At 36.5% G+C, this 12,665-nt stretch overlaps 1 protein-coding gene and 1 pseudogene across 3 annotated transcripts; one reads left to right on the forward strand and one right to left on the reverse strand.

The window, feature by feature from the left end:
* The first annotated feature begins 79 nt into the window (after positions 1 to 79).
* LOC132274404 (alcohol dehydrogenase 3-like) lies at positions 80 to 1,364 on the forward strand (annotated as a pseudogene).
* An 887-nt stretch (positions 1,365 to 2,251) lies between these two features.
* On the reverse strand, positions 2,252 to 12,031 carry LOC132274405 (putative transcription elongation factor SPT5 homolog 1). Of its 3 annotated transcripts, XM_059775682.1 has the most exons (22): positions 11,461 to 12,027; positions 9,135 to 9,373; positions 8,896 to 9,042; positions 8,620 to 8,778; positions 8,433 to 8,516; positions 8,125 to 8,195; positions 7,671 to 8,043; positions 7,427 to 7,582; positions 7,237 to 7,334; positions 7,111 to 7,159; positions 6,864 to 7,016; positions 6,641 to 6,784; positions 6,415 to 6,508; positions 6,127 to 6,285; positions 5,989 to 6,037; positions 5,824 to 5,918; positions 5,647 to 5,725; positions 5,126 to 5,180; positions 4,912 to 5,029; positions 4,370 to 4,507; positions 3,276 to 3,376; positions 2,252 to 2,748 (listed from the first exon to the last, which is right to left on the reverse strand). In XM_059775682.1, the coding sequence occupies exons 1-22, from the start codon at positions 11,789 to 11,791 to the stop codon at positions 2,503 to 2,505; spliced, it is 3,138 nt and encodes a 1,045-aa protein (XP_059631665.1). In that variant the 5' UTR covers positions 11,792 to 12,027; the 3' UTR covers positions 2,252 to 2,502. The 3 variants fall into 3 exon arrangements, with proteins under 3 accessions (XP_059631665.1, XP_059631667.1, XP_059631666.1); XM_059775684.1 differs by lacking the exon at positions 11,461 to 12,027 and having other exon boundaries at positions 9,119 to 9,254; XM_059775683.1 differs by lacking the exon at positions 3,276 to 3,376 and having other exon boundaries at positions 2,599 to 2,748; positions 11,461 to 12,031.
* Between the last annotated feature and the right edge of the window lie 634 nt (positions 12,032 to 12,665).

Here is a 12,665-nt window from a genome sequence, read left to right on the forward strand (position 1 = left end):
TCTTCATTGCAATTGATTTTTTTTTGGATTTTGTCATTGCAATTGATTCGGCCAAGAAGATTTGTGACAACTTTTAAACCCCCATGCCCCTCTTGACAAAGTTTGCATTCTCAGTTGTGGAATCTCCACAGGTACAGAACAGTGGTCACTCGTCATCTAATTCTAGTCCCAATTATCATAAGGTTTACGCAAAGGCTTTTAACTAATGTATTGAACACATTTTCGGGTGTTCGTTTTGCAGGCCTTGGTGCCGCTTTGAATGTTGCCAAACCAAAAAAAGCTCAACTGTGGCAGTATTTGGATTGGGAGCCGTAGGCCTTGCAGTGAGTATCGCACATAATTACTTAGTGATGTTTTACCAAATATATCGAATGAGTTATTTATGTTATGGTAAATCTATGTTATTAGGCTGCAGAAGGTGCCAGAATTTCCGGGGCTTCAAGAATTATTGGTGTTGATCTAAATGCTAACAGATTTGAACTCGGCAAGCGATCTGTTCACTATAAATAGAATTGTATCTGCATTGCCAGAGCATACAATGGAGAGACTACGTTAGCTGATATACTTCTTTTTGTAAACAGCTAAGAAGTTTGGCATGACAGAGTTTGTGAATCCAAAAGACCATAACAAACCAGTTCAAGAGGTACTTTTCCAAACTTGCTGGCAGTGCTAGTAGCCCTTTAAATGTATTTCACATAACCGGTTGAATTTTTCGGTTGATTGCTCTTTAGGTGGTTGCTGAGATGACTGGTGGAGGAGTGGATAGAAGCATTGAATGTACTGGCCAAATCGATGCCATGATTTCTGCATTCGAATGTGTCCACGATGTATGTTCCTATACTCCGTTTTGATTCACCCGGTTCATGTTATTAGCAGCAACCTAATGGAACAATGTGATTGTCCTAAACTTTCACCTAATGCAAGAATCTATTATCTGTATCTATTTCATTTCAAATGATGATATACTAAATAAGTGTCATCTCAGGGCTGGGGTTTTGCTGTTCTTGTGGGTGTTCCCAACAAAGAAGCTGTCTTCAAGACCCACCCGGTGAATTTCCTGAATGAAAGAACTCTAAAGGGTACCTTCTTCGGCAATTATAAACCCCGTTCGGACCTTCCTTCTGTCGTGGAAAAATACATGAACAAGGTTTGCCCACTGATCCCAATTCTCTCGGGCAAAATCTGAGAGACTAAAAAAACTAGGAGACAACCAAAATTTGTGCTCAACTGTGTCATTTCTTATCTTTCAGGAACTTGAAGTGGAGAAGTTCATTACCCATGAAGTCTCGTTCTCGGAAATCAACGAGGCCTTCAACCTCATGCTAAAAGGGGAAAGCCTTCGATGCATCATCCGTATGGATTGATAGAATGGCATAGATCTCTGTTGTTCGATGCAGTTTATTTGCATCTTTTTTGCAGAACTATAATAGAACTTGTATTAGTGTTTGTGCATAATGTCTAAGCTAAGCTAGTCCCCTTGTAAACAGAAATGACTCCTATTGTCAATATTATGTTTTATCATAATAAAACGGAGGCGTAAATTTCTTTGGTTATCATCATCGTGGTTATGAATATCTTTCTGGCTCGTTTGGCATGCACTTTAGGCGGTTTGTTTTTGATTAAAATATAAACAATGTTTTTGCTGTTAAAAATGTCGAAAATAGAAACATGTAAAATATGATTTTGAGCCATGAACAATTGTCAAAACAAGAAAAAATAATTTTTTGGAGTTTTGGTTTTGAGTTACTATTCTCAAAGTGTTTTAGCACTTTGTAAAATAAAATAATACCGCATCAAACATGCTTTTGTTGTCAAAATCAACAATTGTAACTGCCTAAAAACAAAAACAGTATAGACAAATCAAACATGCTTTTGTTGTCAAAATCAACAATTGTAACTGCCTAAAAACAAAAACAGTATAGACAAAACGCATGCCAAATGAAACCTTATGTGATAGCGAATAACGAATTATTACAGTATCTATAACACCACACTACTATGTCAGTGGCATTTTTAAATTCCAAGATATTCCAGATATCAATAAGTTTTTAAAATTCTTCAAAAGTGTCTAAATTCTAATATTTTTAGAAAACTACAATCGTTTACCCTTTCTTTTTTTCTGTTGGAGAAGCTGAGAAAGGACGTTGAACAACTGCTGCTTACGTTGTCTAATGATTGTATCAGTCAAGTAGTGAGAAACATAAAATAACTTTAGCAGCTAAACATTAAAGCAGGGTAACAAGGGCATCGGTAGAACAAAAAATCTTTCAAGCATTTATGATTTCTTAAACTCTGTAAAATACAGACCTTGTTACTACTATCCAGCTAAGATTTGGGACGTGAGAGCTAAAAAAATGCATTCCTAATATTTAAAGCAGCAGCGGCACTAATGATTGGGGATAGAGAGCACTTGAACACTTCGAAGTGAATCTCTCTGGATACTCATAATCGAAGGTCACCAAGATATACAATATGACTATGAAAAACAAAACATTACAATGATCAAGGTTGTGCTAGCTTGGCCAGTATGACCATATCTAAAATCTTAACATCAAGTGTATCATCTACTTTAACAATTCCATCAGTTCCATCAACACCAATCAGCTTTCCAGATAACCCGCGCTGTGCACCACCCATGATCCTGATTTTATCGTTCTTCCTCGGTACAATTATCTCCATTTCATTGGGTAGGACAGAGATTGTGTCACCATTGCCACTAGTTCCAAGAGCAACCCTACAAGAACCATCCTGAACCACAAACACCAATGTCAGCATAACTGTTTATCCATATTTATCTTTCAGAAAATGATTTTCTCCCAAATTCAGTGTTGGAGAATCAATTTGGGAAGGTTTAACAATTGAGGCTATTTACTTATTATGGAGACTAATAAAAACCCAACATTTTTGTGATATACATGCCCAAACCATCTTAACCAAAACAGATACGCATGCGATAAGGCTGGGAAATATCCAAAATTTAAAATAAAATATTCAAATCGGATACTTATACATTCAGGAGATGGTCTGGCCATGTGCAACGAAAGCATTTAAGTGCGTACTCCACATAGAGGGTAATACTAAGGCTACAACCTTAAATAGAGTGGAATGAAAACAAAGGATTCATGTAGCCAACCCTCCTAAGTAGTTGGGAAAAGGCTTTATTGTTGTTCCTTATCATTAATCAAATATTATAATTGCCCCAGGTTTCCTTTTGTTTTCAAATTAGCAGAAATTTTTTGCATATGCATTCTAAACAGACAAAATACGAAACATACCGGTAGCACCTCTCGAATAACTCCCACACCATTGTCTTCACCAGACCTGCGTACATTGACCAATATGTCTGGCAAGAACCAAGGTCCTTCACTGTCCCCACCTGTCATATAGGGAATAATATTTTTCTATTAGTCAGAAGGTTGAAAAGGAACCTACTAGTGCTGAGAAATAAATAAACAATGCAGATAAGGATTTTACTCCAGGATTTGCCTGAATATTAAAAACAAAAGAGAACCAAAATTTAACTCGTGATTGAGTATTCATTTCTGCCTGAAATAAGATCCTCCGGTGTTTGAACATCTCATATTCCAGTTTGTTCTCCATTATGTCTGCTATGGAACTAAATTTGAAATTACTGAAATGGATTACAGCTCTCTCCTGCCACCACTTGGTACCAGGCTTCTAGAAATGATAGTATTTAACCTTTTATTATAATTTTTTATTAAAAATAAAAAAAAAAAACAAAAATTTGTAGATCAGGTGATAAATCTCAGCCAAAAATAATTCCAGGCAATAGCCAACACCAAATTGCATTGCCAGTACAGAGATCTACTACAGCCCACTAATACTGAAAGCAGGGCTTAAAATATCTCCAAATTTTGAAAAAAGTTTTTTTTGCCTTTCAGTGCAGGAAAAGTCATGAGAACATAGTTCATGTAATGTCCAAAAGCAACTTGTTTGCTGCAACAAAAGATAATAATCGTAATCGCATTATTACAATTTTATGTATTAAAATTAATAGAAAGTAGCAAGAATAAGAATCAATCATTAATGGCAACCATTCGTTTTAAATGCCATGCAAGTACTATTCCAATGCACTACAAAAGCTTTGGCACCGCTATTATTATTGTTATTGTTATCATCCCAGGTTTACAGCACGTAGATATTAATCCCACACTTCGTGCAAACACTTCATTATTTTACACAAGATATAGATATGAAGAAATCATAAATAAATAACTGTAATTGGTCTAGCACAACAATTAAGACATGGAAACGTACACACTCTGAATATAGGCATGGAAAAGTACAAACACACACTGAAAACAGGAACAGATAAGTACACACACATACTGAATACAGGTAAACATACCTACTACTGGTGACATAATATCCAAACCACCACTTCCGGGTGTCATCGGTTGCCCACCAGGAGTGGTAGGTAAATAGGCTGAACTTGGTGTCATTGGCTGCCCAGGAGTTGATGGTAAGTAAGGGCTTGGAGCATTTGCTGAAAAAGAAACAAAAATTAACAAAGCGACAATAATATAAAAAAGAAAGGAAGGGAACTTTCATTCAATTAAAATAGGCAGGAAGCAGTGTGCCATTAGCCCAGTTGGTATAACCTCTTCTCCCAAAAAGGGGAAGCGAGGGGTTCGAGCCATATAGTGGGCATTTGTGCGTGTGAATAATTTACATAACCAAGTATGTGTGTGTGTGTGTGTGTGTGTTACCATTGGCAGGACTGCTATCCCTTGGAGTTCCAGCCTCACTATAATTGCCACTGGGAGTATTAGCCCAACCAGAACCAGGTGTTGGTAATTCATATGCCCTTGAAGGGGGCATTTGTGGGTGTGTGTCAATAATTTACATAACCAAATATATATATATATATACATATATAATATATGTTACCATAGGCAGGACTGCTATCCCTTGGAGTTCCAGCCTCACTATAATTGCCACTGGGAGTATTAGCCCAACCAGAACCAGGAGTTGGTGCTTCATATGCCCTTGAAGGGGGGCTTCCTGGCTGAAAAGCAACAGCAACACAATTACAGTACATATAAAGTATAAACGACTTTCCAACCATCTTAATATTATGGTCAAGTTGTGCAAAAATGCTGACCTGATACTGTGGACTCGTCCCCCAGGAAGCAGGATTTCCATCTTCCCAATTATCCCTAATTGTTGCCATTCCAAAGATTGATCATTAGTAACAATAGTAACACTTAAAAATGACCGCATCCTTAAAGAGCATGTTACGGATTGAAATGATGATTAAGTTCAAGAGATACAACAACCAACAATTAAAACAATATCCTAATACATGTCACAATTTCCCACACAGGGAAACATCGAGGGAAAATGAAATATAAAAATACATCAAAAATGCTCCTTTCAACAATAAAAAAACAGCACCACCAAGTCTGAGCATTAATTTTAGCACTTAAATACGTAAGCCCATTAAAACAATAAAAGGTGAAACCTATATGTTATGTATTTAAATCAGTGCTATACATTTTTTTAACACTAGCATTGTTCTACGACTAGTCAAGTAGAGAGAAAAAACCTTCTTCACCTGTTCAACATTTATAAAGTAATAAAACAAATAAAAAATAAAAATATAGCAAAAGAGTGGTAATAAACCTTGGTGGACTCATGGGTGTATAGGGATTCCATGCTCTGTCACGCATTGGGGTCCTCATCCCATCATGAATAGGTGTTGCTGTAGCAACATTAAAGAGAAACAAAAATAGATTAACAGGTAAAATAGAGTTTGTAAGCAACGAGATTACAAAGGAAGGTCGATTTAAAAGAACAAACCTCCTGGCTCTCTCCCAGGAGTCATATATGGATGTAGCGGTGTCCTTGAAGGATGCATTGGGGTCTCACTTCCGGAACCATATCGAGGCGTGTCACTGGAAAAACGAAATCAATTAGTAAGTTTCAAACTGTATAAAACTTGATAAAAAGGAATACCATAATTACCGGTATGGAGTTGAAACAACCACGTTGTCAGATATATGATTGCGATCAACTGCAAAGACAGCAATAGTTATCCACAGAACAAACAGGATAAACAAGGATGCTTGGGAAAATAAAACGACATATCATGAGGAAACTTGCCTGAAACAACCTTCATCTGGGACTCCAATTCAACCCGGACTGATGAACCTTTAACATCTACAACACGACCACGGTAGCCTTTAAAGGGGCCCTGGCGAATTTTAATAGAAGTACCAACCAAAGCATCATGCCCTCTTCCACCTCTATGCCTTCCTCCAGCTATACCATAGTAAGAAGACAGTAAAATCTCATTTCTTGAATTATTAACAGTGATTACAACCAGAAAGAGAACACAAAATTTAAATAAAAATGCACAAGATTAGAAAGCATTAAGTTAACATCAGCAACCTGAGGGAGGGGCGCCTCTAGAAAATCTCCTTGGAGACTCGGGCACACGAGGTGGAGTTCTCAGATGTGCAAATCTTGAATTCAGTGAATTACCCTGCAGAAGTGGTAACACAAGTGTCAGCTTAAAGACAATGAACCAAAAGAATTAGCAAATATTGCCCTTTTAAGTTTCAACAATAGTTTCGACAAAAAGAATTTTCATTGCTACAACATATGAAATACATACATTTCTATCACCGTTGGCACGTGATCCACCAACAACCACGCAAGATTGAGATTTAACGCAGATAAAGCCAGCATGCTCAAGGTGATGACGATCGTAGATAAACAAAATTCCTCTGTAAATATGTTCAACAGGACCTTGTTTGCCCTATATATGACAGAAATAGTATGAACACCATTATTGAATAATTAATGTGAATAATAAAAAAGAGAGTTGAGGATCTCACTTTGCATGGACCCTCAAGAATCCTAACAACATCTTTCACTGATATTGTGTTCTTTGTCCGATCTTGGGCAAATGATTTCCTCTCAACTTTGCATTTTATCTCTCTTAATCTAACAAGCTTGACTTCTGGTCTTTCCGGAACTCCCCTAAGAACCTGAAAAAGAAAAAATAATAAAAAAGAAGAAGTGATCCAATAATTCAGCAAGATGCTCAATGATTATATTGATCATTAGAGTTATATAAGTCACCTGTAAAGCTTCTTTTTCCACTCTTATGATTACACCAAAGCTATTATCACTGCAAAAAATTGACATACAATATAAGAACTTGACTAAAAGAAAGGAAATAAGATGCCAGAATAAACAAGAACTTACTCCAACAGCACAAGATCGTGAAGCTCATAGTCCCCTATTCGGGTAACACCAGACGTTACCTCAGAGCTCTCGACAACATTGTCAGCAAATACGCGTATCTAAAATACAACACATAATGGTGTTATTTGTCCATTAGAGAAAAGTGCACAGTCAAGGATATTAAAACCAAAAAAAAAAGAATACCACTCACATCTTCTTTAGTTGTATCAGACACAATAATTACACAATGCCCATCAACCTTGATAACCATACCGGTTGCACCTTCTGTTGCACCAGAGACAACCTTCACATGATTACCGGGATCAAAGTACTTGCAAAGTTCCTTATCGCTTACAGCAAGAGTATTCTGCTCGAAATTAATAAACAGAAAAGTATAAATATGAAAACTTGATCTGAATGCCTAAAAATGGAAGGAAATTCGATTTGTGTCATACCGGAAGGTCCTCATCCTCTTTTGTCGACTTTATCGGTCTAATATAAACAATGCCTTCCTCGACTTTCTCAACTGAACCCTTTAAATTCTTCAAATCACCCTTGACAACAATAACCCGATCACCTTTCATAAAATGACCCTTCTTCCTGTTCGCGAATAAAGTGGATAGACTAGCCATATCTCCATCTCCACTCTCACCAGGTTGCCGGAATTTCTCAAGCTCATCAAAAGTCGGTTGTATGTTCTGAGTGCTAATTGACTTCATGGACACAGTTTTGTATAAGAAACCATCCTTGAACATCATGCCATTTATATTTTCAAAATAGTCACCGGTCATTGGATCTCGTCTACGCTCCACACGGATATGCATTTCTCTGAAGATAAAGCGTAAAGGAAGATCTTAACACAGAGAGTAACAGTTATGTCACTATTAGCGATATTAGAAATAATGCTACCTCGCTTCGTCAACATTCATAAAACGTGGAGGAGGAACAAATGCCTTCTTCTTTGGGGCTTCTCTACCTTCCTAAAACAAGAATAAATTGCCCTTTTAATTAGTATGACATTTTGATAAAACACATGCAATAGCATGGAAAATCCCTATTAATCTGAATTTGACTAATTCAGTAAATATTATCAAACAATACAAAATACTTATGTTTCTCGGGCTAAAAGAAAGTGATTGGACAACAACAGCGAATGTCTACAGTTTCAAGAATTGACCATTTTCATAAGCTCTAATTAACAACTGATAAAGGCATACCAATTTGCTTGCCACAGCCTGTAAATCGATCCTTGGAATTAGTTTCACTGTAACTCTCTGTCGTACATTATCCACATCCACAACCTAAAAAATAAAAAACCTAAAGATTAGAAAAGACAAAATATTAATAAAATAACCTGCAAAAGTGATATCATGAGGGCAATGAAGAAAGGAAGAAGGTCCACACTTTTGCAAGGTCCCCTTTGTATGTCCCAATCTTCATTCTGACCCAAGTATCCCGGGAAAGATCAATAGCTTTGCTTTCTACAGAAAGGACATCAGTCATTTCTTTAATAGGCACAAGCATTACTTTAGTTGCATATATGCTCCGCATGCCCCTGCAAGCCTGAAGCAAAATTAAATATAAAAGGGTCAAATCATCACAATATATGCATCACAAATTATTGCAAAGCTCCTCATTTACTTGAGCAACACGAATGTATGATGCCTTGATATTGCATACCTCTCTCACATGGGCTTCTTTGTCTGCTTCAATATATATATAATTTTTGAGATGATCAAGGGCTATAGCTGACCGAATTTGCAATTCAGATCCTTTGTCAATGGACTTTTGCATTAGAGAAACAGCTACCTCCCGCTCACGACCAATCTAGCAAAAAAGAACAAAGACTCAATATATACATAACGATTAAATCAAGTAGGTACCATAAATTATCACATCATACAGGATTGTTATAATACCGCACACTTGACCATCCACAGCTTTGGATCCCTAACGGATGGCAGAAGAGCTTGTTGTTCTACATCTGTTGTTTCTTCATCATATTCTGTGTGATTTGACCTAGCATATCTTGCTTGAATACTTCTTTCGAGAGCTTCAACATCTTCTTGTTCATCATCTCTTGGCAGCAAAGGGCGATGGCGCATCCTTCTAGAATCACCTTCTTCTTGAAGTTCAGCTCCACCATCCACTATGAAGTCTGTAGTACCATATCAAGATAATAATAAATAGAAGATAAATAAAATATTTACAAAGAGAGACTAAGATGAGCGCTGATGTTAGGAAGTCAGGGAACCACATAGAAGAATCGGAACACCTCGTTGTTGTTACAATCGACTTGAATATGAATGTTGTGCGCGGGTATGCATCCATGCATTGAACGTGTCAAATCACAAGCAAAAAGATAGCTGGACACTGCTAAATATTAATATTTTATTTTATTTTCTAGAGTACAGTAATGTCTTTATGTAATATTTCACTCATTTTGAAGCAATAATATAATTAAACTGATTTATTGGACATTTTTTTGGGTGCATGTCCACCCTAAGAGTGACAATAAGTCCGGAGATACTTCTATCTACGCAGAACAATTTGTTTCGAAGTATTTGCTGGAAAAGACATTTCTATCTGGAGTGTAGTCTTTTCTGAGTGTGTCAAGTTGGGATTGGGTTTTGTAGTAGGGGATATAGAAGGTGAGATCAACTCAACATAATCAAAACCATAACATGTCTTTCCCAATTATCCTAAAGGCGATCACTGAGAGAGCAAAGTTGTAGAGACTGCCTACAGGTTTCACAATTGGAATTGGGATTCTTACATATCAATGGTGCTAATGACCCATATTTACTTTGATGGAGTCAAAGTCTCATAGTTTCAAAAAAAATGAAGACATGGAAAAACACTGCTTACCCTCACTGAAGTACCACTTTTTGTCATTAGGTACTATTGCACAAATATGTGGTACCTAATGCACAAAAAGCGGTACCTATGTGAATAAAAGTGGTACGTCTATGCCCAAAACAAAAATGATACCTAATGCACAAAAAGTGGTACCTCGGTGCACAAAAAGTGGTACCCATGTGCCTAAAAGTGGTATCTCGGTGAGGGTAAACGGTGTTTTTTCATGTCCATGTCAGCATTTTGGTCAACTTCAATTTTTTGAAACTATAAGACTTTGATTCCGTTAAATGGTAAATATGGGTCATTAACACCATTTATATGTGATAATCCTTTTGGAATTAGTCTGAAAGCCCAGAGAATTAGGAGATATAGGTATGAGGCCACTTACAACACAGATTTTGAGCTCTACGGGAAAGTAGCTCAAGAGGGGGGGTTTACATTCTATGAAATTATTTTAAGAGAAAAAAATCTGCTAGTTTAAAAGTGTTGAAGGGTAATATTTTTTTCAAGATAAAAGAAATTAGGTCATGGTGCCTTCAAAAATGGTATTCTTCGTATAGATAGCAGCAAGAGATAGAAACTTGATAACGCTTAGTTAAACAATAATCAAGCTGGACTTTGTGAAAAATGTAATGAAGAGGTATGTTATGTCACATCGCTCTTTCCTTATTTCAGAATTACTATGTTGATGCCTTGAATATTCTGCAATCTTCTGCCGAATGATAAAAAGGCAAAAACCAAATGCAGCATTACTCCCCCACCCCCCACTTTAACACTTCGAAATTTGCTTGCATAATTTGTACGACCCAAAACACTATGCAATATCCATTTAGACCCCCAAATTAGGGGCATATTATAACAGAACAATAAATCATTTCACAAAGGAAGTACATGCTAATACAAACAATTTATGTATGCAAAGGTAATATGTCCGACACCAAAATCAATCTAGAATCTTTCAGTGAGCTCTATTGGTTTGTTAACAGGTTCTGAATTTCAATTCTCACGTCAGTTTAAAATCACTGCAAACACATACACACACATATTTATCAACTTTCATTCAACAATTTAATCAGAAGAGCACACCTCCCCTTCCATATATTCAATCCACATGCCAGAATTCATTAACAATTAGTTTTTGATCCAAAAAAATCACTTCAAAAAAATTCTAACTTTTCCACAATTAACATAAACAAATTTCAATTTCAATTTTAATTTTCACATCTAATCCAAGCCTCTAATCTAAAGCAACCATGTTTATAATTCAATATTCCAATTTCATGAAGAACGTGAATCATTCAACCTAATGCTTGCTCAATCACTCGATAAACACTACATACTGCATATATAGAGACAGAATTAAATATATAGGAAAGAAACCCTAACCGTCTTCGCCCTCTTCCTCCTCCTCTTCTTCATCGCTGTCCACAGCCGCCTCGAGGTCGAAGAATTCAGACCCCGACCGCCTCTTCGCGCGGTGAGCACCAGCACCACGACGACCGCCGCCGCCTCCGCCATCAAAATCCTCATCGTCGTCGTCGTCCTCCTCTTCATCATCGTCCTCTTCCGCGACGTCGTCTATGAAATCGGATCTCCGCCGCTTACGGCTGGACCTGCGGTCACCGTCATCCTCATCCTCCTCCTCCTCCTCGACATATTCGTCCTCGTCTTCCTCTGGCTCGAGATCGTCATCGTCGTCTCGCCGCCGGTAAGACATGTTTGCAAAACTCCGATCAAGAACTTATCAAGACACGATATATAGAGAGAGAGAATAGAGAGAGCAATGAATAACCCTAAAATCGAGAGTATTAGGTTACAGTTACAGAAACTCGTGATTGGGTTTGAATCAGACGAGTTATATAAAGGAACCCAAGAAATAAAACTAGGGTGGGTTTGGGGGTGTTAGGGTTCGACACAGAAGGTGAAGGTGAAAGCTGATATCAGCATTGTTTGGCGGTGTTGATCTTTGTTCGTGTGGATCTGACGCTTTCTCTAATTGTACCCTGGAGGCTAGAGCTGCTTTGATATGTTGTACTTAATGTGGTCTCAATCACTGCCATCTATGTTTTTTTTTTGGGTATAGCAAAATATTTAGGAACAAAAACATATTAAAATTTAATAAAAATAATTTATTCACTAATTTTTAATAAATTATTTTATATATATATCGCTGGATTGACTTCATCTCAATTTCGACTTAAACTTTTGTCAAATATCGATAAAATAAAAATAAAAAAATATTTTACTTAAAAAAATAATAATAATTTTAAAAATATATATTTTACGTCAAAATAAATTAAATTTGTATTGGATATTTTCTATCATGACATGATCACATAGGTAGATTGAGCTTAATCACATTATACATTGTGTTTTGTATGTAATTATGCTAATATTTTTATTAAATTTTTATGTTCGTACATGCTCACATGTATCGAGCTCTGAATTAAATTAGATTTATTTTGTACACAAGTATTGGATATTTTTTTACCATAGTGAACCAGAACACAACAATTTTTTTTTATAACATCACCCAAGTAAAACCCATAATGGAATTTTTAATTAATTAATAGTCAAAACTATATGAATTA

This window comes from Cornus florida, unplaced genomic scaffold (genome assembly GCF_030987335.1).
Source record: "Cornus florida cultivar Cherokee Brave unplaced genomic scaffold, ASM3098733v1 CherokeeBrave_3.0.0_Hap2_Chr09, whole genome shotgun sequence".
NCBI lineage: Eukaryota > Viridiplantae > Streptophyta > Magnoliopsida > Cornales > Cornaceae > Cornus > Cornus florida.